Raw genomic sequence first — 25,076 nt, 5'->3', positions numbered from 1 at the left:
CAATAATGACAGTAAATCCACAAGAAAGAAAACTTTTTTAGTCAATGATACTTTTTTTTTCCTTCCCAAAGCTGCCTTCTACTTAAAGCTGGGAAGTACTGCTATTAAGCTTGTTCCTGTAGGAACATTGAGCTCTGTTGCTATCTCTGTGAAACTCTGCAGCTTCTCACTTCTCTAACGAGAAGATCTGGGGTGCTTTTTTATTTTTTCAAAGTCATGGCAACACAAGGTGCAAATCATGTTCTTGAGCAATTTTAAAGAACTAGACACAAAGGAAGGATGTCAAAACAGATTTTGACCCCAAAAAGCCAGCTGAACCAATTGAAACGCACAGCTTCAGAAGACTGCTATTGATCTGCTTGGATGCTGCTGTACCTTGTAACAGTGACGCAACAAACAAGTGAATACCTTACTATCTCACACTAATTTTCCTTTCACCAGGCTTCTTCCCTATTAGGTGTTCACAGACTAACAAGTTTTTCACCTTAGAACTGTATATAGCAGGTCCATGCAGCCTTCTCTGTTGTGATTCTCTGATTGAAAGCAGGTAAAAAAACCCCAAACAGCAAGGTTCTGGTTCAGATCTTCAGTTCCTCAAACCCTGTAGTTCTTGCAGTACAAAGTTTAATGCTTTTCTAGCAATGCCTTCACAGATCTACATGTGTCTGTTAAAACTAGAAGACAGTATTTCACAGAAATATTTTCTCTTGGCCAGAAAAGTGTGCTCTCCCACTCCTCACATCTTTTTTTTGTTCCCTTCATACAAAATCTTTGCACCCTACAGATGTCAAGGATGGTTGGACAGTTCAACTTGATGATCTTAGAGGTCTTTTCCTACTGTAATGATTCTATGATACTAAGCAGATCAATCTCCCTCTCAGGTAGGAGCTTCTTTTTCTTCATTCAGTTCTTGTCAGTACACCCAAATCTTTTATCTTCTTTCTCCTTCTCTGTAACCCGTATTTTTATACCCAGTACCTCTGTGCCTCATGCTCAGACCAGTGGATCACAGAACCATATTTTAGTGAAGTTAAGGAAGATTGTTGAGAACTGGAAAAAAAATCTGATATCTCTGACACTCTCTCCTTTAAAAGCAAAAAGCTGGAACATTTACAGCAAATCAGTTTGAAGAAATCAGTTTAAATTCCCCCCTCACTCCCAAATGACCTAGACTATATTCTTGGTTTCCTCTGCTCTCTCTGTGCTCTTGTTTTAATTTACAAAAGTCAAAGATTCTTTTCCAGTACCCACTCAGCAATCATATATGCGACAGCTTCAATACACTGACTGTTCCCCAAGGAACCTGTTGAGTAACCTCCCTTGGAAGGACACTCGCAAATCCTTAAATGTATACACACAAAAATACACTACCATCTTCTTGAACTTGCTTTCTTTAAAAAAAAGCCAACAGAATGTGGAGGGTATGTGGGTTTATGTATATGAGCTGGTGTGCATTACAAAAAGGGTTCAAAACAAAACACTCCAGTGCAGTTCTTACTGCAGAAATGTTAAGACAACCAACATGTCACTGTCAGCATTCAGTGCACAAGTGGAAGGTACTTAGAAACTGCAGTGATGAGTCTGGTGTGTAAGGCACAGAGTAGGATGACGGCAGTCTCAGCTTCTGCAGCCAAATCTCTGCCTTTATTTGGCATATCTCAGTCTCAGTTCACAATAACATATATGTTATTGTGACATGTTGGTTGTCCAGAGAACTTGCAGAGTGTTTTTAAAATATCAAAGTGCTTGGTTTTTTTCCCTGTCTTACTTGTAAGAAAAAATAAGTATAAAAAGTTCTTTTACACATATGTATCTATCTAGCAGGTTGCCCAAAGAAGTTGTGGATGCCCCATCCTTGGAAGCATTCAAGACCAGGTTGGATGGGGCTCTGAGCTTAGTGGAAGGTCTAGTGGAAGGTGTCTGTGCCTATGGCAGGAGGACTGAAACTAGGTGATCTTTAAGATGCCTTTCAACCTAAACCATTCTATGATTTACAAAATAATTGATGGTGGGGAATGCACAGCAGGTGTGGTTACACCAATCCATTCAGAATCAGCGTGTTAGGGATTAGCACCCCTGTTTTCTGTATTAAGTAGCAAGAGTTGAAATGTTAAAAGCTTTTATCTTTTTATAACAGAAATGGATCAAAATTTCAGGTGTCAGGCATACCACAGGTTTATCCTCATGAGTTTGGAGTATTTGCCATTCCTTTGGGAAGCTAGATTGCTGAAATGCAAAAGTAAGAGCTGATACATATCTTACAGGGCACTTGAAATCCACAGCCAGTTGTATAAACTTGAGACAAGGTAACCAATCCAAAGAACCGTCAGGATTTCTAACAGAGTTGATGAATTTTATACTTCTCAGCTGACAGTGGAGCAACATAAAAGCACTCAGGGACTCTGCATGCATTCACATCCACATTTCTTCATTAACCCACAGACTTTTCATTACTGTCAATACTTAGTGAATCTTGTCATCCTCTGTGTGGTTTGCTTATCGTATTCTTCAGGACTATTTCTTTTACATGAATACCAGCCCAGAAAGACCATTTTCTTTGGTGTCCATTAAAAGGCTCTCTCTGTAAGACTGATACATTTAAGTTGTCCCAACTGCTGTGATAGTGAGACTCATAATCCTCTCTCATACCATGGCCCCACTATTCCCCTTCTCACATTTCCCTGAGACTGCCATAGAAATAGATAAGTCAACCTCTTTCAATTGTCTGCCTTTTCCATGATCTCTTAACAAAACAAGAGCCACAACCAGAAATGCATGTGCAAGAGAAAGATCTGCTGGGAGCGGAGAAGCTTTTCTCTACCTTTCTCCTTTCTTTGTGCTTCAACCCACTAACACCTTCCTTCTTTCTCCAGGTTTCATCAGCTTCCAGATGAAAAGAGATGAAAAAACCACACTTTTGGCCCTGTTCTTCAGCTATATTCTAAAACACGCAGGTTAACTTGCTAACATTTTAAATTCCCTTTATAGAGGCATTTTCATTCACTCATTTTTAACAGCAACTAGATGACTAGCCAAGTCTCTTACAGAGAGCTGACTGATGGTTATTTAAATACTAATTTTTCAGGGGGGTGGGGGTGGGGGGACGGGAGGTTGCATATTTATGTAATATCCTTTCCTTGTACTGCAAAGATAATTTGATCTCCATTTATCAAAGAAAGGATATAATTACGTATTTCTAAAGATGATCTAATTAAGAAATTGAGATTGGGATCGTGGGTCAATGGTTTCAAGAAGAAAAGTAGCAGCAAGGAAAAGAGGCAGGAGTAAGACTTCTGCAGTGTTTAAAAGGCACAGCAACAACATTCAAGATGCCCTACTGCTGGGTAGCACCATTATCACTCATTCAGAGTAATACTATTTGATTCCTCATACTTTTGTGACTGTAAAGGTCATAAATGAAACAGACACAGGGCACTGATGCACAGTACTACCTTTGGTATTCTGTTCTACTAATATTCCATAATGTTTGCACCCTGGCTTTGTTCATGCTTCATTTAGCAGAGTAACCTTTTATTCATATCAGAACTTATGGGAAAAATAGAACTGATGACAGCTAGCAAGCTTTAAAAAGAATTTTGAAAAGCTCCTGTTGGATTGGGTCCAGTGGAGGGCCTTGAAGATGCTCAGAGGGCTGGAGCACTTCTCCTGTGAGGACAGGCTGAGAGAGTTGGAGTTGTTCAGCCTGGAGAAGAGCAGGCTCTGGGAAGACTTCATTGTGGCCTTTCAGTAGTTAAAGGAAGATTATGAAAAACATGGAGAGTGACTTTTTACACGGGCAGACAGTTTTAGGACAAGGGAGAACAGTTTTAAACTAAAAGAGAGGAGATTTAGTTTAGATGTTTGGAGGAAATTCTTTACCAGAGGGTGGTGAGGCACAGGTAGAGGTCACTTAGAGAAGCTGTGGATGCCCCATCCCTTGAAGTGTTCAAAGCCAGGATAGATGGAGCCCTAAGCAACATGATCTAGTGGGTGGCAACCCTGCCCATGGCAGAGGGGTTGGAACCAAATGATGTTAAAGTCTGTTCCAACCCAAACCATTCTATGATTCTGTGGAATGGCGTAAGCTGGCAATATATTGCAAGCAATATTTGGGGAGAAAGATGGCATTTTCTTTAATAACAAAACAACTATTTAATAATTAAATATTGTTCTTGTTCAAAGAGTCAGTAGCAGTCTCCAAGGCCTGACTTATAAGCTACCATAAAATACATGTGCTCCTTGTGTTCCTTTGATTATGGAGTACTGTGTGTTTCAGGCAGGCTGTAGAGGGAGCAACAGTTGTTCTAATTTTACCCATTTGAACTAGAATTAGAGGGGTAAAAACAGTACTAAAAAAAAATAAAATAGTGTATTTTCCCTTATTGCCAATAACAGCACAGCACTGGAGCTGCTAGGCTACTAACTGAAAGAAAGATCACAGATTGCCCAAAGCCCCATCCAACCTGGCCTTGAGGACTTCCAGGAATGGGGCATCACACCTTCTCAGGGCAGCCTGATAGACAGATATATATGTACAAAACAACTTCTCATACTTATTTTTTCTTGCAAGTAGGACAGGAAATAAAATACATAAGAACTTTGATTTCTTCAAAATACTCCAACTCTTGCATGATTCTGTACCTGACTAATCTCAACAAACAGAAAAATTAGGATAACAAAATCTGCATCTCTGCCTGCAAACTAAGACACAGCTGGTGTGTCAAATTTTACATCTGCCAACCTTGAAAGCATGCCTGTAAGTACACAATGTAGATAATATAAAAAGCTGCAATACCCATCAATTATGTCTATTTGCCACAATGACCCCAAGTTTCCATTTAATGGGAACAATAATAATTAGAGTGGGACTGGACTCTCTTCAAAAGCCTACAGAGCACAAAGCGCCTTGCTGCTGTCACTTCGCAGAAGGGAACAAACACTGCAAACATCCAAACTTTGCATTGAGCTGACAGTTCCCATCTGTCCAGGGCTCTACCACGACAAGACATCTCAGATAAGCCCAAAAGCTTCAGAGCAGAGGTGTACCATGGATAGCTTGGACACCTCGATAAGAGACCTAAAGGGTGTGGAACAGTTAAGGCAAATAAAGACATGTCAATGCTGTGTTAGTGAGATACCTGTCTCCCTGCCACAGCAGCGGGAGCTGAAGCCCCCGGAAGCAGCAGAGCCACACAGGCGAGATGCTGGACCTGTGACAGCCACTCTTGCTTGTCAACAGAATGACTAACCCAAGTGCAGCCCCTTCCCATATGGCTAGGCTGCTTGGTGTACTTGAGGTGCATGACTAGACCTTGCTCAGGGGTTCTCTGTACTGAGACATATCATCTCATATGTTCATGGTTTATTTTCATGTGTTAGTGACCTCTGCATACAAGCTAACTGCAGTCTTTGCCTTGGAAACCACACCCAGGCAGGAGTCTCAGACTAGTCTGAAACACTGCTCTGCAAGGCCTATTAGGTGAGTATGAATCAGAAGAAAAGAATAATTAAACTCGACATTGTTGTCCATAACAGATAATATGAATTTCTGATCCTACAAATGTATACTATCAGTACCACTTTTTCCCCCCACAAACTTTCATCTCTTTTCGATAATCTGTGCTTTTTCACAGCTGTCTTATAAGTAATTGGTGCATTGGCACATCCACAGTATAAAATGCTACCATGCAGAAGGTTGAGGCTGAAATCTGACCTTGATGTTTATGCACTGAGGAGCAGAGTGTTTTGCAGCTCTCAAGGGTTGCACAGGATATTTTGCCATTCCATGTTAACCACTTATGAAACTTCAGTAGAATGAGTCAGCAAATAAGTTTATTAACTGCTCTCTCTTTCCTCTTTGGTATTGCCTGAGCAGCAGTTCAGCAAAAACATTTTGAATAAATAAAGAAAGTAATTTAGGTAAATTGCCATCAAATCCAAGCACAGAAGCCATGGTTCTAAACGTAAGTTTTTGATCCCTCATCGCAAAAATAATCCAGCATTGCTTACCCGTTGCCTATATATTTCCAGTTTTTCCTTTCCCAGTGCTTCTTCCAAGCAATACAGAAACAGTACTACTGGGAGTATTCACACATTTAAAGTCAAAGGAAATTTCATTTAAAGTAAAAGGAAGTTTCTATATCCCCTGTTCTCTGCAGCATACATTTCCAGCAAAAACAATTCCCCACATTTCTTCTCCCAAAATCCCAACTAAGCAATAACCTTTGGAGACCCAGATGGCCCATAACAGTTAGAGTCATGCAATGGGAAGGGCACTCTATCATCTGCTTCCTCAGCAGACAGCCTGCCAGCTTGCTGCCAGGGTCACCTTTGGCAAGGTTCCCATGCGGCTTCTCCTTTGCTGCAGGACAAGTCATTTACCTCCTGCCAGAGCAGCTCCCACTGCCAGCTCGGAGGGACTGCAGGTCCTCTCATGGCTCTGTCTGATGACTTTTTTTCTTTTTGAAGATGTTCCAGTGCTCATACTTATAATTCAGTAATTACTGAATTTGTGTAAAGGAGAAACTGTGAAAAGCTGTCTTCATCTGTGTTTCTCTTTGGTCTGTTTTTTGTTGTTGTTGTTTTGGTTGATTTTGTTTGTTTGTTTGTTCTTTTACCAGTGACATCCACAAAATCTACTTAAGCTGTAAAGATCTTGAAAAATTAGAGGTCACAGTGCTCAGAAGAAGGCTATTCTATACAACAGTGCTGAGCTGACCATAACGGAAAGATTGTGCCTATGCAAATTGTGAAAAACTCAAATGAGAAGTTGATTAAAATCTGCAGAGCATCAATATAAATCATCATAAAAGTACATGTGCATCCATAAATCTCAGAAGTATCTGTTTATAAACAGAATGATATTAAAAGGAAAATATTACAGTTACCATGTGGGCACAAAGCACTTCAAATGTAACGATTCTCAGAATGAATATTGCCTGGATGTACTTATTTTTACCTCCCTTCTTTAATTAAATAAGCACATATACTTTCTCCTTTAAGAGCCTATGCAGAAGGTAGACAGTGAGTATTTAATGAGTAGCAACACTTTTCCCTCTTTTTTTCTGTGCTCATGCCTTAATTACTAAACAGTGTTCTCAGTCTTCTCTGAGCATACGTGGTAGAGGAGAGCTATTGCATGCTGCAGCCTCTGAATACTCCCTGTAACACATGCTTATTAATGATTTGGTCTTATAACCACCCTTTAGAGCAAAAGCATGGCATTTTCCCCACTGTACAGATAAATGAGGACCAAAGAAATGAAGGTCAAAAGCACCCATTTGTCTGGAGAGGATGATTTGAGACAACTACACTAGGGTTCACTGCACCAAAATGCAGGCACATCTGTAGAGCAGTCCTGAAGCAGCTGCACCTGAGCCTAAAATCCCTTTACAACCATCCAAGAAAAGTGGCATTTAAAAAATGTGTTTCACTTGCCCTAGTTTAGGCATCTACATTAAGATGAGATAAGCTTTTATTTAGAACATTTCTCTCACGTGACTGTTTTTCAGATCACTTAGTACTATACAGCAGGTGACTGATGAAGTGAAAATGTATGCAATCATTCCAATTAAAATCTATATCATAACATATGCTCCAAGGCACTGGAGTAATACTGCATGGGCATCGTTAATTCTTGCATTTTCCATTGCTGAAGAGATGAACTGAAAGGAACTTTGTAGAGACAAGAAAAAATTTTACCTAGTATAGACAAAATCTTTTGGAAAGTCAACACAAAACTGCTGCTTCTCCTGAGCACACTGAGCTGTATCCTTTCAAAGACTTCCAAATGTAGCTAAGTTTGGTGGATTTTTACTGGGATAAGCAGAAGAGACATTCCCGAAAAAGGCTTTCTGTCCCCCAACCAGTACCTACTGAACTGCATGTCTGTTTTCCAGTGCTTCAAAAGGACACATCTTCACAACACAAAGTTTGTCCAACTTTCTCATCATAGGCAAAACAACTTTTGTTAAATTCATTCCTGGAAATGGTAGAACAATTTTGACTGAAAGTGCTTTACAAAAAAATACAAAAAGCAGACTTAGATAGTTACCTCGGGGAAGGTGGAAGAGAACCGTAAGAAAAACCTTAGTGTGAAGTGTTTACGTTTTCACTGTTCTTAAAATGAATCAGTTTACAGAAGTCTCAAAAAAGCCATTCCTCCAGCAAGGGAGATTTTAAAGAAGCACAGAAAGGACACAACCTTTCTTGGTTGCTTTCTCTTTACAGCTGTTTTCTAGTTTAAACACAGCAGCTGATGCTTCTCCCCCATTCCGTATCCAACTAGAGAATGGCAGGATGTACTGAGACAGACCAGCAGCACCAATGCCTTACCATGACTTATAACATCAAATGCTGACATTTGAAATCTGGTCTGTTATGTGAAAGCCAAAAAGTAAATAAAATGAAATGTATGGTGGCTGTTCATCTAACAGTTTCTCTGGTATGTTCAAGGGTAGAGACTTTTGCTGTGACCTAGATCCAAAGTGAGATTACCTATAAAACGTATCACAAAACTGGTGATTTATATGCGTATAGACCCTGTTCCCATGCAATTAAAGACGAAACCGGTACGTGGTCTAGATAAGTAGTCTTCATATACTCACTTTTACCCTCTTCTCCTCTTCCAAGAAGAAAACAGGTAAAATTTAAATGAAACATGCAGTCAGATGCTTGCCTTTGTTTTAGTTCGAATGCAAGTTCAATTACCACAAAAACTTCATTTCATTATGGTCCTCCAGCATCTACACTGAAACATGACATGACCAATCAATAATAGCTCATAGAATACTCTGACCAGTTTACTTACAAATGAAAATCATGGGACTCACAGAAGATCAAACAGCACTAATATAAGTCACCAATTAATTGATTAAAAACAGAAAAATCCAATGATTTTTTGGCTGAACATAAGGTAACACACAGAACGATTTTTATCAGTACTGTTTCTCCAAACCATTCTGATAAATATTGAGTTTAAAGCCTATGAAATTATCTCTTTAAATGAACAAAGAGTGTAAACACGCATTTAGGAAAAAGATACAAAGACAGATTATTATAGGTGTTCGAAATTACTGTAGGAGAACGTGGTTTAAACAGCAAATGCACAGAGAACAAAACATTTCGCTCATTGTACAGATGAGCAATACCATTGGAAGTATAAGTCTGTGTAATAAGATCATGCTGTAAGATGTAGCACTGGTGCAATCATTTTTGAGTAACCATGTTGAGTTCAAGATAAACCCATTCATCTTAGATGTTGATTTTCGCCCCTATCTACATTTACAGCTCACAGGCCTTAGTACCATCCTCTCTGAGCAGTACACATTGCCTACATATATGGTACAGTCTCACAAGGATCTGCTTCAGATCTCATTCACACCAGTTTTGCACTAGAACACCATTAATCAAGATGGTTCATATTCATGAGTAAAATACCTAAAAATATTCATACTTTAAAATCCATCCCTTTTCAGCATAAATGTTCTGTAAAATGATTAATGAGCCATTACCCTTAGAGTAAAGGGATAAAAATCTGCCCTAGTGCATCCCAATTTAACCTCTTAAGTTTATGCCTGGTACAGGCATTCCAGGAAGTGGCCTAAGGGATTCTTGGATTTTCTCCCCTTGGCCGAACCCGTCAGGTGAAATCTGGGTGTCTTATATCTACGAAAAGAAATCAAGGTGATGGAGTAGTTCAGTTCCAGATTTTTTAAAACACCTCCTCAAAGGAAAGTCTTGGTAGACGTTTAGTGTTCTCCTTTACCTGGCATGAAGGCAGGAATGGTGCTTTGCTACTGTTATTTCCTTAGAGGTGGGCCCTTTTAGAAACAGGTTTTGGGTTACAGCATAAGTTCTCTCTAATATAAAGAAAATGAGATCCGTCCCTTATTCCTTACTCTCTCAGATGACTGCAATAGTACTAAACCAAATCTGGAGATGTATTTTTTTTAAGTGGATTTTTTCTGATTACAGTGCTTTCCTTGCATTGAATTGCATGGCATATGCAACAGACCCTTTCATGTCCATGAAGCTTAATTATCACCATCTTTGTAAAACTTTCACTCCTGTACTCTGAATTTAGGTACTTCAGCTACTTGCTTAATTTTTTTTCAGACCAGCACAAGTCGGGATACTTCATTATCCTTGTTAGTCTGTGTTGATCAGCATGCTAAGTAAAAGATAAGCCAACTTACTGACCCATTTCCAGATGACCAGACGTATAAGCATGTAGTAGAGATGGCAATTCTCCTTCATACTGCATTTCATGGTGTATCTAGATAGCCTTCATGCAAAGTGGAAAGATTTGATGAATTCTTTTTTTTCTATCTTTTACTAATAATCTGTGAGGGTTATTTGCTCCTTCCCTCTGCTTGCTCGAAGCCTGGATGGTGGACAGGAGAGATTACTACAACAATCTCCTCCTTCCATCCTTTGTCTTTAATTACTTATAAAAAGAAGCACAATAGTGTATTTTAAATAGGGAGGAGATCTTGAGGATCCAAGCCCTTGAATTACCATCTAAAAAACTGGGACCATGTGCTTTGTAAGGAGATACCAAGAGAGATTAGGAAGGTTCTCCTTTAAGGAAGGCCCATCATGAAATACATTAGATATTTCAGATTGATTTCTTGTAACTAACTGTATACAAGTATAGCTTTCACCTTCCTTACAAGTCTTGGAAGATAAATTTGTCCATTACTTTCAGTACTCAGTAAGAAAAACAGAATTTTCATACACAAAGTGAAACTTGGAAGATAATACCTCCCTCCTCCTTTCTAGTTATTTATGACAATTAAATCGTACCTTTAGTTTTCTGTTTCAGGGACATCTCATTTCACCTTTACAGTTTTTTTTCCCATACAAAGTGATGTGTGCTAAGCTGCTTTTAATGAGGTCACAGTTTCAAAAGCACTTGAGAGAAGTATTAATTGGACCTGTTAGAGTAATTTGTAACTTAAATGGACAGAGTGGCTGGAGAGCAGCCAGGAAGGAAGGGACCTGGGAGTTTGGATTGACAGGAAGCTGAACATGAGCCAGCAGTGTGCCCAGGTGGACAAGAAGGCCAATGGCATTATGGCTTATATCAGGAACAGTGTGGCCATCAGAACCAGGGAAGTGATTCTTCCCCTGTACTCAGCACTGGTGAGGCCTCACCTCTCCCAGGCAACCAGCAGTAGGACAAGAGGGTCTTAAGCTGTGCCAGAGGAAGTTTAGGTTGGATATTAGGAAGAAATTTTTTACAGAGAGAGTAATCACACATTGGAATGGGCTACGCAGGGAAGTGGTGAATTCACCGTCCCTGGAGGTTTTTAAGATGAGACTGGATGTGGCACTTAGTGCCATGGTCTAGTAACCATGGTGGTGTTGGATCAAGGGCTGGACTTGATGATCTCGGAGGTCTTTTACAACCCAGTTGATTCTATGATTCTATGATCAGTTACACTCCATTTATTTTTCTTTAGGGATGATCAAGAAGTTTGTAAAAAAAGAAATACCTGTAAGATGTATGAAATCCTTGTAAAACACGACAACTCCTCCCTTCTGTAATCACCTACTAGCAACGTGGCTATTAAACTGCAGCAGCAAATCACACCCGGGCAGAGAAAAGAAAGTAAAAAAAATTCTGCAGGGCAAATATACTTGGGAATCGTGGAAATCATACTTTTCTTATTAAAACATCCTGGTTTTAATTGCTTGCAACTTACAACTTGTGCACAGTTCAAATATTTGGTGTGATTTGTTTTTTTAAGATGGTTACTGCTCTCAGGCTGTATTTCTTAAGTTATTTTAGCTGAAACAGGTCATCTGTGTCTGAGAGCATCATTAGGGAAAGCCATATTGTTTTGCCCCACCTCCCTGCCCTTCCCCCTGAAAATTCTGCAGGCTTTATACTGAAAATTCATGTTCTCTACACATCTTCAATATCTGACAGATCTGGCACACAGAATCAAGAGAAGAGCAAGAGGAGGGAAGAGAAGGACTTTTCGGCAAGAAGGGGAAGAACTAAGGTGAGAGGGTTACTGATCTGAAAAGCAGCTGCAGTACAAGAAACTTGGGAATGGTTTGCTAAGAAACAGAGACAGGAGAAAGGGCTAATGGACACCATGAAAACTGCAAAAGGCCTTTAAAGAGGGAAATCAGCAGTGTGAGAGGAATGTGTTGGAAAATTACCTAAGCTTTACTTGGCAAAAAACAGAAGAAAAAACTGGGCTGTAAGGGGAGGGAATAGCATGTTGGGGATTTAGGACCTTCTAGAAAAGAAGACTCAAACTAGGTCAGTAAAGAAAGGGAAAATTTAGAAACTACTGGGAAAAAGACAGTAATGAAGCTAAGAAACAGGGTAAGAACAAAGAATGGAGGAAAGAAGCATCATGTTTGCATGAAACAGACAGGAAAGAACATGGGATCCTGAAACTTTACAGTTGTTCTCTGCTGTCAGCAAATGTCTCTGAAACCCTGTGGGCACATGTGTGTATCAAAAGTTTTCTGGTCCCCAAAAAGCACATGCGTCCTGTGGACAGCTGGTCTGATAACCCGGCTAATAGAGAGCAGACTGGTGGGCTTAGTGAGTCTCACTCTTTTGAGGAACTATTTGGATACAGATGTCAGAAATTTAAAGCTTTCCCGTAAAGAAACCTAGGTATGGTACATAAAAATGTGCCAACACTGTTAAGGATGTAAGCTCACACAAATATTGGGAAATGACAAAGTAAGAGTTGTTTATGCAACACAGTGATGGCATTCACTGGATAGAGAAGTCTATTTTCTTACAAGGCCCCATTCCACACCTCTTTCACTGCTCAGCAGTCCTCACGATGAAACAAATGTTCAACCCATAGGAGAAAACACAGTAAGTTTTGAGGGAGCTAGCAGGGAATGAGTTGGGTAGCAGGTGTGTAAGGCATAAAGAGGGAACTGCAAGGAAAAGAAGGTGGTCGTGCAACATGAAGAGAACACGTGAGTGCTGTTTTGAAGTGCCGGATTCTCTTTCTGTCACAATTTCTGTAAGGGTTGAAAAGGACCAACTGCACTGGTCCCCAATTGCAAGCATGGTCTTATTTCACTAACAGCAGTCAGCAGCTATATCTCTTGATCGCACAAAGAACTGATCAATGAAGAAATGGGTTTTGAATTTGCCAGCCCAAAATGCTGGGATTTTTTAAACCATAATGCCTATTTACCTTAGGTTTCTATGCTACCCATTTATCTCAAGACATGCTAAAAAGGTATTTATTATTTCTTTTAAAGCAGATAAATAAGAGTAGATTAAAGCAGGTAAGGAAGCAGGAACTGATGCCAAACTGATAGGTATCCATCATCTTACAGGCTCATGATGAGACTAATTGAAGTCAGCATGTCATATTTAGTAGCAGCATGAGACAATCAACTAAAAAGAATAACTCCCACTTGCTATTGTAAGAGAGCAGTCCTGAAAGGCAGAAAACTCGATATCTGAAAAAAAATCACAAGCCTTGGGCTTCTCTAAAGGAAAAAGTATCTTCTTGTGCCAAGGGTAAGTCATATCCCAAAACACACTATCTCTTGCTAAATGAAATCATAGAATCATAGAATGGTTTGGGTTGGAAGGAACTTGAAAGATCATCTAGTTCCAACTCCCCTGCCATGCGCAGCGACAGCTTCCACTACACCAGGTTGCTCAGAGCCCCATCCAACCTGGTCTTGAACAGTTCCAGGGATGGGGCATTCACAACTTCCCTGGGCAACCTGTTCCAGTGCCTCACCACCCTAATAGATATTCTTCCTAATATCTAATCTAAACCTACTCTCTTTCAGTTTGAAGCCATTCTCCCTTATCCTACCACTACATGTTCTTGTAAAAAGTCTCTCTCCATCCTTCTTGTAGGCTCCCTTCAAGGGACTGGAAGGCTATAATTAGGTTACCCCAAAACCTTCTCTTTTCCAGGCTGAACAATCTCAATTCTCTCAGCTTTTCCTCACAGGAGAGGTGTCCCAATCCCTCTGATCAACCTGGTGGCCTCCTCTGGACTTGCTCCAACAGGTCAATGTCCTTCCTGTGATGGGGACCCCAGAGCTGGATGCAGCACTCCAGGTGGGGTCTCAGCAGGGTGGAGTAGAAGGGTAGAATCACTTCACTCAACCTACTGGCCATCTGCTTTTGATGCAGCCCAGCATACAGTTGGCTTTCTGGGCTGCAAGTGAACATTGCTGGCCTATGTCCAGCCCATCATCCACCAGCACCCCCACATCCTTCTTGGCAGGGCTGCCCTCAATCTCTTCATCCCCCAGCCTGACCCAGGCGTAACACCTTGCACTTGGCCTTGTTAAACTGCATGAGATTCCCATGGGCCCACTCAAACTTGTCCAGGTCCCTCTGGATGGCATCTTGTCCTTCAGGTGTGTCAACAGCACCACTCAGCTTGGTGTCACCTGCAGATTTGCTGAGGGTGCACCCAATCTCTTTGTCTATATCATTAATGAAGATACTAAACAATACAGGTCCCAATATAGACCCCTGAGGGACACCACTTGTCACTGATTCCATCAGGACTCTGAGTCATTGATCACTATTCTCCAACCAATTCCTTATCCATCTAAGAACAGTTTGCTCATGGAATCCACCTTTCTCCTATTCAGAGAGAAGGATGTTGTGGGGTACCATGTCAAAGGCTTTACAGAAGTCCAGACAAATGACACGTGTAACCCCTCCCTGTCCACTGATGTAGTCACTCCATCATAGAAGGCCACTAGGTTGGTCAGACAGGACTTGCCCTTGGTGAGGTCATGCTGGCTGTCCCGAATCACCTCCCTGTTCTCCATGTGCCTTAGCACAGCTTGTTAGCACTACAAAGAGAGAACTTATTTATTGTATACATCCATGCCTGACTGTCAGTTCATACTAGTGTCAATGACGCAGGCATCTGGCACTGACAGCAGAACACACAAACAGTGTGTTTGATAACGAAGGAAGCTGCACAGTAAGATGAAACACTAATGTGCCATAGCATGTAGATTTAAATATCTGCTCAATGAATGTGAATCATGCATTGGCCTCCAGGAGAGACAAAACCCCCTACGTGTTTTATCTAGTGACACATCTTTGAGTGGATATTTCTGGAACTGCTAGAGATGTCTGTGTCATCTTCTGCCTTAAGAACAATCCAATACATTTGGAATGACCTTGGAACACTGAGGTTTTATCCTTGAGATCTGCATATTGCCTGAAGCACTCAAATTGTAGCAGGATTATGGCCTCAGGAAAAAAAACACCAGGAAATTAATAACTTTGTATTTAGACAAGGATCTTGGGCAGTGCCTTCAATAAACCTGTGGTCACATACTGAAGACACAAAGAAAATTCATAATAATTATCTGCATAAAAAGGTTATTATCTGTCCTGTGGGTCTTGTCACTGTACTTCATGGACACCTACCTGGACAGCAGCTGAGCAGTCTCTGTCCTCAATTCACACTTCCCAACTGGCACTCTCAACGTTTTGATCCAAACATTGTCTTATAACATAATTTGTGCATGTGTTTTGTAGCAGTATTTAAAGTAGCATAATGTTTCAATTAATATAGCTATCAGTACCTTTGCATTGCACATGAATTTTCATTCAATCTGTCTCTGAAGCAACATAAGACAAGAAATGTTCTTTAAAGGTTTAAGCAACTAATTCATATTTTGAATTTCAAGGGATCTAAGCCTGTTCCTCTGTGACAGCCAGGAGACCTGCAGCTGCAGTCAAATGCTAGAGTATTCTACCTATCTGTTCTGTCAAAAACTTGTGAGAGACAAAGGAAATGTTAATTTTAAGTTTATAAAGAAACGGAAATAAAAAGGCAGTGTGCAATCCTACAGGCTTCCTGACTTTCCTTCAACTTTCAAGGTCTTGCAACATTTATAAGGCTTATGAGGATCTGGAATCTGTCCTTGGAGTCTCTGGAGCTCCTGTTCCTTTGGGCTTGTAAAACTCCATAGCTCTTAAGGGTCTCTGGATACTCTTGAGTGATACTGCTTTATGAAACTTAAGGAGCAGCCCATAAGTTCTTTTTTCTTCTCTATTTTTTGTCCTGCAAAAATTACTGAAAGTCTACACTAGACCACAGATTACCTCACATGATCTTTAAATCATGCAAGTTATCTCTCTCTAGTGATCTTTTTGTCAGGCAGAATTATTGAAGGGAGAGTTAGAGTTCTTTAAATGTCTTCTCAAAAGATTGTTACAGTATTAATGAATTTATGAATGTATTTAATTAAATGGGTGAATTTAAAGAAGCAAGCAGCTTAGATGGGGTTTGTTAAAGATTTACTAGTAAATGACTGCACCAATAATCCCCTTTATAGAAAGTTCTATCAGTGTTAAACACTGAGTTCAGAAAATTGAGGGTGTTGCTGTAGTTAAAATTGACCAGTTCTGTGCCAGAGTGACTCTGGTAGACCTGGACAAAAAAAATAAGCTGACTGTATCTGTTTCATGTAGAGCAATTACAGGGTGCCACGTTCCAGCAAATCTATTCTAGCTCAAGTAAGTGCAAGAACTGTTAAAGAAGCCAGAGAAACATATGGAATTTGAACGTGCAATATGTTCCTTCATTCCTGAAGAGCACAGAGTGGTTTGAACTAACCCAGTAAAGAGATGAGAGAGAAAGATGTTGTGTGTCACAGGTGCAGACAGCTAAGAAAAGCTTCCTTTTGTACCAAAGTCCTGGCAAAAGATATGAGTTTTGTTTAACTACAGTATCCTTGATTCAAAGTTTACCCCAGCAGGAACATCCAAGAATTAAAAAGTAGGTTGCTCAAAAGCTCATCATCATCAACTTATGAAACCAGAGATACATAAAAATGTTATAGGTCAGAATTTCAACTGAAGGTAGCCATTACCTTTGAACTTGTCTGAATGCTCCCTTTCAGAGTTATTATGGAATACTACTGAAGCAGGCGCAACCTCAATTATAGAGACAACACAGAGCCAAGTGGCATTATGGCAAATCTTGGAAAACCTGAAAGGAAACTGCCTCTGCTCAGCTTCAATGTAGTGATAACTTTTATTTCTTGTTTTAGACAGGGGTATTGAGAACCTCTGTTTGTAGTTCATTATTAATGTTGCATTCTAATTCTCACTCTCATTCCAACTCTAGCAGCTCATTAGGATACTTCATCCCGACTGCTGCCAAACAGTAAGAACTTCAAGTCTTCCCAACTTAAGTTTATAGCTGGGAATTAATATTGGCTATTTGGTTGCCACAAGAGAAGATTCAGGTTGCAAAATTATTTTGACAGTCGTAGCAAGTCACTGCTAGCCACCACCTTGCCTCTACTCCTCCTCCACAAAATGAGGGGCACAGGTGTAATCATAGAGCACAGAGAAGTTGTACTATTCAGACCTCTTCCACTACTAGATGAAAATAGGTGATGCATATGACCAGAAAGGTTGGACAATTCAGGTGTAAGGATTACACAGAAAAGTGATAAAGCCCACACAGATATTGTTACTTCCACACAGTTGGGTGCAGAGCAAGTCACCATATCCATCTCCTCTGCAAACACTGAAGTGCAGGAGGTATTTTGGAAAGACTGCAACCTCCACAACTTCAAATGTAATTTTTATCAGGCTACAAATTATTTTCTCAGAAATTATGTGCTCTTATTTTCTTTAGAGATTATCTTGGTATTTCCAAACTACTATTTCAAAGTCTCTTTGAAACTACACAGCAGTACACTGCCCACACCAACCTGGAAACATTTTCATCAGCTTCCAAGAAGCTGAACTGACACGTTTATTTCCTAGGACTCAGCTGAGCAAAATTGTTCAGGAGGTACTTAAGCAAGCACAAGTGTAACCCCAGAGAGTTCAACCAGAATAGCCACATCTACATTATATACACACTTGATTACCCTGCACAGAACCCCTTGATGCCTTTTTTACTCAAGTTTGTCTAGGTTCCAGAAACAATAAAATGTACAAGCTTCCCAAGTGACCTCTTGAAAACTTAAGGCAAAGGAACTAAACTTTGAGAAATACAGCACCTCTGAAACAGCTTATGCTTACAGGAGTAAGAAAAGTCAGTTACACACTACAGGACTGTAGCTGAAAAACAGTTCAAGATTATTTTCTTCATCTAGTTTAACCTTTTCAACTCAAGTTCCAATTTCACGCTATCAGAATGTATTTTATGGCTCTTTCCAGTTCTGGCCACACACAATGATACTTTACAGGATATAACCATCCACTAACAGAAGAGAGGATATTAAAGCAAATAATGCTATAATTATATCTCTGGGAGTAATATATTCTCACAAGTTTATACCAGGAGGACCCTACAGAATACACCAGACTTTTATGTAATTTTTGGATTACTGCCCCCAACCCAAGCAAGCTAACCTACTAATCTAGTTTCAAGCATCAGTTATTGATAAGTGACCTTACTCAATGACCTTTCTCTTCTTTTAGCCTATTATCAAATTCATGTCAATCCTTAGCATTACAAATAGTTTGTGGGTAACATAAGAGTTGAGGAACCTAGTAACATTTCTGCAATTCTTAAATTTTTCTTCATGGGTCATGTCCTTCTTCCCTTTCTTGTTACTCGCAACTGACTTCACTGCTCTTGAGCAGAACTAAGAGAAGAATCAAATCAGCAAAGTTTTCCTGGGCCAGGAATCAATGGATTAGGATGAATGATTTTCAGCCTTTGCACCACGGTCATAATGTAACTGCAAAAAGTGAAGAGAGCTTTCCAACAATTTTCTTTGTTCACACTACTGCTGGAAAACTATGCAGGATAGACAAATTGGAAAAAAAATTAAAATCTACTAGGACTAGGTAAAATCTAAAAAAATCATAATGCATTCGAAAGCCAGTCTACTGGATTCCTCCTTATTTCTTCTTGCAAACTCTGGTGGACCGCAATCCCATATATTTCCCAGTGTTTGATTTCCTTTTCCTTCCTTCCTTCTGACTCCACAAGTCTCAGATTCTTCTACCACCTTAAATTTCCGTAGAATAACACACTCAATGCCAGGAAGGCAGGCATGATAAATCCAGATTTGTTGCTGAGAACAAAAGAGAGTTTATTCAGAGAGAAAATGACAGGGAGAGACCAACTGGTAGGTGTTACCTTTACATTTATAAACCTGAAACTTCAAACAAAGTTCTGCATGCTCATGCACTGAGCTCTATCCAGACAACACTGAAGAAAGGTTCCTGCCTTGAACAAGCTGCAATTTAGAACACAACAAACCTTTTCATCATGTGGTCTTCTCACAAAAACCTGCAAAGATTTCTAAAAGATCCTCGGTGAAATGGAGGCTGACTCTCTCCTTTGGGTATACAAGAGAATGGGGATGGGAGTTTTCTCTGAAATGAAATGGGAACTTTGTCTAAAGCCAGGGGTTCATTTTTCAGTGAGATCTCACTTTTAGAGAAAGTAGAGTATAAAGAATCTTGTTTTAACTGTGATGATAAACAGGGTTTGGCCATCCGTCATTTTCTAAAGAAAAAGAACAAACAAATGAAAACATATAAATTCTAGTTCTTATCAGGAACTAGAGCTCGTCTGAGCTGTCTTCACCTTTCTGGATCTGTACAACTGTCCATTAGGCCTGCCAGACACCAGACAAACCTGCCACTTCAGTTCTTCGTAGTTAAGTAAATAGAGATGTATATTGTAATAAAAAAAAAATCTGTGTCTTAGAGAAGAATAGAGGGCTGTTTCAGAATAAACAAATACCTGACATTATTCTTTACAGCATTAATCTTTTCCAAGACTTTGAAGTTTGACAGTGCTATTTCGCAAATCCCTAGGACGCTGCTTTACTGCTAGGTTAGAAACCTGATGTGGAGATGAAGAGGAAAAAAAGAGAAGGATCCCAAAACAGAGAAGAAATCTTTTAGTCTGACTGGTGAGTATTTCTATTTCTTGCTGCCATGAATTTTCTGTATCTTGTAAAAATGGAGGGGATATGACAACTTCCAAAACAAGTGGAAACAACTCAATGCCAAATCTCTTGTTAAAAATCACCTTCTCTACTTGACTTTCCAGAGAAATCTTCCACATTTTCAGTGAGTTCAATAAAAGTTTGTATAAAGTGTAAGCTCATTTTTCAAGCTGTGGTTTGTCACCTCTGCATTTCTTAACAAATTTTCTCTTCCTTGTTCTTTTCTATGTGGCAGTCTTATGACTTTTTAATTATGTCTTGGCCATCTAGCAGCACTGGCAAAAGGCAAAAGAATTCTTGTTAGAGCAAGTATACTCCCTCTTTCATGTGACATAGAAATGCTTACACTTCATTAACCTTTATTATAAACTAGTCACTGGAAAAGAAAAGTTACTTTGCTAGAATCCACACTATGGTTTCACTCTACAAACCACGAAATGTCAGAATGCTAAATTACAGTGAAATACCGCTCACCTCCTTCTGAACCCGAGATTAATGACACGATGCGGAAGGGAATAGCAGTGCTACTAGAAGCATAACAGGTCACAATCGCTTCTAAAATAGCTCATCAAGAACAGGCAGCAAAACATCACAGATGGCTCCCAGAATTAAAGCCCCACTTCTCAACTTACCCATCACTGAGACATCATATTCAAGCAGCAGAGTCGCCTCCTGCCCGCATTGTTTGAGAATACTCATAGCTTCAGCATGTGTTGTTCCCAACAGTCGGATCCCATCAACACTCAGTAGCCTGTCCCCAGGTTTGATTGTGCCCTCTCTGATGGGACATTAAAGGAATGATCTTTGTTAATATAAGAAAAATTGATTTGGAGATAATACCATTTTTAGGCAAAGCAATTCTCTAGAACCCTCCCTGACATCCACCCCTCGTGCCTTAACACTTAACATTTACTTTGACAGTGAGAATGTTCAGAGGGTGCAGTGGAAAGGAAATTGCTTTAATTGGAAAGTCAGTGACTGGAAAACAGCTTACCACATAGCGAAATAATCAAGTCACATTAAATTGCAACTAAGTATAGCGTCTGCTCCAACATATGTTTGCTTTCTGACTTGTCCACACAACTCTTTTTTCATACATACACAAACATCTCTTCCTCCAATATTTTCTTAATAACAAACATGAGGTGCAAACACGAGTGCAGAAACAGATTGCAAAACATGAATGTCCATTCATTTTCTTTTAAAATATCTCTTACTTGGATAATTCCATTTTTCTTTTCTTCCTACCCGAAAATAATTTGGCTCTAAATTATTACACTGTCTCCTAGGCATATCTCATAATCTATTCAGAATTATAATAGAAAATGAAGTACTAACACTGTCAGCTTAAGAATCATGGAGAAAAACAAGGATGATGGAGAGAAGAAAGCCATGGAACAAAAGAGAGGCTCTCTTGAAGCATTTTCTTCTCAATTAACATTTCCAATGTCAAAAATGTCAACATAGGCTACAGAACATCAGTCTGCTTTACAGAAACTGCCCTTTGAGTTTCTTGAGTGTTTTAAGGACATGAGTGCCATTTTTGAAAATATAGTTTGTACACAGAAATAAAGTGATATAAATATAAAATGGTATTACATACAAATATGTCCAAAACATAAATCTGTACACAGAAGTTGTCCAGGCAACGTTATGTGTGAACTCACATGCAGATATGTACAAATATCTTAACAGAATAATGCAACAACACTCAAACACAAGACAGTATTATTCTGAATTGCAAGAGAAAAAGATGGTAGTGTTAGAGTATAAAAAGCATATTTAAGAGCTACACCATTTATCTGAAGGATGCAAAAAAATGTGCTCTGATCTATTGCAGGCATTTATTCTAATTATTTTGGGTTAATTTTTGAAAGCATTTAATGAGAAAGTCTGATGTGCAAGATTCTAAATTAAAGTTCATACACACCATGGCATGCTGAGCCTCTGTGGTTGCCCATTACTGTTCTTGTTGTTATAATTATTACAACAATTAAAGGCTAAACCATGAATTTCAATGGACTGAGTTTGAATACATCTATTTCACTCCAAATCTTAACTTCTGTCCCAAATAATTCACCTTTCTCCATTTCTCTTTCACATGTACTACAGAGAAAGATGAAGTGTACCTGTCAGCAGGCCCTCCAGGTCTAACGCATGTTATTACAACAGGACGAGATTTATTTCTGTCATCATGTGCTCCACCTAGAAAGGAAAAAGTGAGAGAACATACACCTTCATTTTATGGTTTTTATGAAAGCTCATTTCCAACAGGCAAACCTAAATCTTGCAGCATGAACCTTTACAGATGGGTTAAAAAGATCAAAAAATGGCCAAACTATTAATATCACCCTCCTCTGAATTTAAACTTAAATAAAATCAACTTACTCTATGTATAGATGAATCTTTAAAAAACATTTCTATGGAATGATTCTTAATAAATATATATTTTTTTCTTAGAACTTTTACTCTGCAAATCTGATCTCAGTGTGAACACTTACTGCTCTGTAGTGTTTACAGCACAGAGAAAAAGAACACCCTTATTTTATATATACTCAGAATGAGTGGCCACTAGGGAATTTATGTATAATTAAAAAAAGGTTTTCCCTGAAGAAAATGATAATGCGTCATTGGGGTACATCATTTAACAGTTCTATATTTTCTTCTGTTCTCTTAAGTCAGTGATAATATTTTAGTTGCACAATTCAGGCTATCATCATGATTAATCAGATTTCCTGCCTAATTTATACAAATACTACATGTAAATCTTTTTTAAGAAATATGACCTTTCTGCTGATTTCAGGTAGTAGAATGTATGTAGCAGAATCTGGTCTTATGTGAAATGAAGTTTATCATGTTTTCTTCAAATAGTTTAATTAAGGTTCTTCCATAATCAAAAATTAGAGCAGTTCATAAAAGCAGTACATGAAAGTATGGAAAAGGTAATACTTTGACTTTAAGAAACTTTAAGCCATAAATCCTTACGTATTTCTGAGTATCATAAAAAATTATCACTTTTTTGCTTATTTAGATAATACAAAGGGTTCAAACTCAACAGTAACTCACCTCTTATTACAAATCCAAAAGTGTTCCCCTCTTTATGTAAAGTAACTTCCACAGTTCTAAAGATGAGACTGGATCCTTGTACAGCTAAAAGAAAAACAAATAAAACAAAAAGAATTCAAAACTTAATTATTAGTATTTTTCTAATTATACATGCAGACTTACACCTTTTACAATTTAAGATAGATATTGGGTCATTAAATTCGAAAGACTGAATTACAAAACAGTCAGACGGAAGACTTGTAATCAACACAACTCATTCTCTTTTTGAGAGAATGTTGGACCAGATATTTTGCAAAGTGCCAATGGTCTGGGAAAAGAGACATAGATGCATGTAACGGGTGAGGAATTTGAGTCTTGCTGTTTAAATTATGGCATAATTTTGCTTTTCTTGTAGTTACAGAAGAGTGCTAGAAAATATGGAAATGCACAGTGAGAAAAAAATGGCAACTGAAATTCTTAGAGCTACCTATTAAGCTTGTTATTCAGCTATGAAAACATTTATTTTTATTGCATAAAGCAAAGACAATTGACATTTTGGGGGTGTATCTCTAATATTTCTAATCTCAGATTACTAAATTAAGATACAAAATGTGTTTTGTATAATAAGGATTTTTCTTTTCTTTTTCAAAATGTAGCTCCCTCATCACTGGTGAGTGTAAGAATTCTTTGACTTCTAGTCTACTCAGTGTTTTCTCTGTAAGCACTAAAGGAGTGGTGCACAGCTGGATTAGGGGGTGAGAAGCCTAATGCACAGACCAATGCATTTGGGTGTGATAATCCACTTTGTAGAATTTGAAATCACTGCTGTTAAGAGACCAGCAGACAGTTTACTATTAGCTTTTACAGGAAAAACTTTGGCATGGCCTACGAACTCTCTTTTCTGAAGGGAGAAAGACAGTGGGTAAAATTTCACGCACTCACACTTCCTACTTTCCAGTCAAATACTGCAAACAGCACAACACACGAAGTTAAAAAAACCACCAAACCAACCCATCTCTATAAAATACATGCTCTGTGAGTAGCAGAACTAATGAAAACTTATGTTATTTAATGTTTTTGCCTGTAATAACCAGTTTCCCCATCAGGATACCCTGAAGGGAAAACGGACGCCACAAGCTACCCTGCATGTGCTGCCAGCCATGAAAGGTGCCAGAAGAGTGGTGCCCCCTCAGCACTGTATGCCTCTCTCTCTGAGGACTCCCCTACTCAGGGACTTGCTCAAGTGTCTATTTCCAGGACATGTACTGTAATGTACTTTTTTTAAAGCTTTTCAATCCCAGTAAAAAAGTTACTGCAGGGACCCAGGAGAACCACCCAGTGAAATCACATAAATCTCATTTCCTTAAGAAAGCAGGTGAAATATGGCCCTTCCGAGCACTGCTCTGTGCTGCAGTAATTCCTGCTACAGCTTGAAGATCAGGATTGTGTTACTGAGTCCATGTGGTTGTTTCCTTTTCAGCTAGAAACACTTTACTGACTGAAAAGGACCGAATTATGGGGAGGAGTAGACAACTCTTGCCTTCATTCCTATCAACAGGAAGCGGCCTTGCGTGTAGCTCAAGACGAATCCGTGCTTCTTGCTCTGTTTGCTGTGCCTGTAACCTCCACTGAGGACAGACAAAATCTACAGTTCAGCAGCAAGGATTGGCATGTAGCATCCTTCCACTTGGGCAACAGCCACTCAGGTGGCTGTCCTTCCACCCCAGCCTCAGCCTGGTACTGGAAAGAAGTCCTTAACCCTTACCAACAGTAAAAGACAGGTGTGAGACACGTACTCCTGTTTTAAACACTGAGGTGGCTCGTGCTGAAACTAGCTGCTGTGACCATTTCCAGGCATGGAAAGAAGCACTAGGGAGAGGGAGATTACCAGTGCTAAACCAAATTTAATCCATCATTATTAAATGACTGACATTACCCCATGCTGAAACCATGATAGTCCTTTCTCTGAGGAGGCAACCATGAGAACAACAGTAGAATTTCATTATGTATGGGGGCCAGGAAGGAGGTGCCAGGACTTCACCACATGACTTACCAGAAACCTTCTGTGTGTAACGAAAGCATTGTGTCTAGCCTGTTCACTAGAAGTT

General features: G+C 39.3%; 1 protein-coding gene across 13 annotated transcripts in view; it reads right to left on the bottom strand.

The window, feature by feature from the left end:
- The window catches only part of GRIP1 (glutamate receptor interacting protein 1), a 314,452-nt gene that overhangs the window by 52,250 nt on the left and 237,126 nt on the right, over nucleotides 1–25,076 (bottom strand). For all 13 annotated transcript variants that reach the window (XM_064655739.1, XM_064655744.1, XM_064655745.1 and 10 more), the window contains 3 exons: nucleotides 22,990–23,073; nucleotides 22,053–22,128; nucleotides 20,556–20,701 (listed from right to left, as the gene is read on the bottom strand). In XM_064655739.1, the coding sequence (XP_064511809.1) occupies nucleotides 20,556–20,701; nucleotides 22,053–22,128; nucleotides 22,990–23,073 (306 nt within the window). The remainder of the gene's footprint in view (nucleotides 1–20,555; nucleotides 20,702–22,052; nucleotides 22,129–22,989; nucleotides 23,074–25,076) is intronic.

This window comes from Pseudopipra pipra, chromosome 5, assembly GCF_036250125.1.
Source record: "Pseudopipra pipra isolate bDixPip1 chromosome 5, bDixPip1.hap1, whole genome shotgun sequence".
NCBI lineage: Eukaryota > Metazoa > Chordata > Aves > Passeriformes > Pipridae > Pseudopipra > Pseudopipra pipra.
The sequence above is the reverse complement of the archived record's forward strand: the minus strand, read 5'-3'. Positions and strand labels throughout refer to the sequence as shown.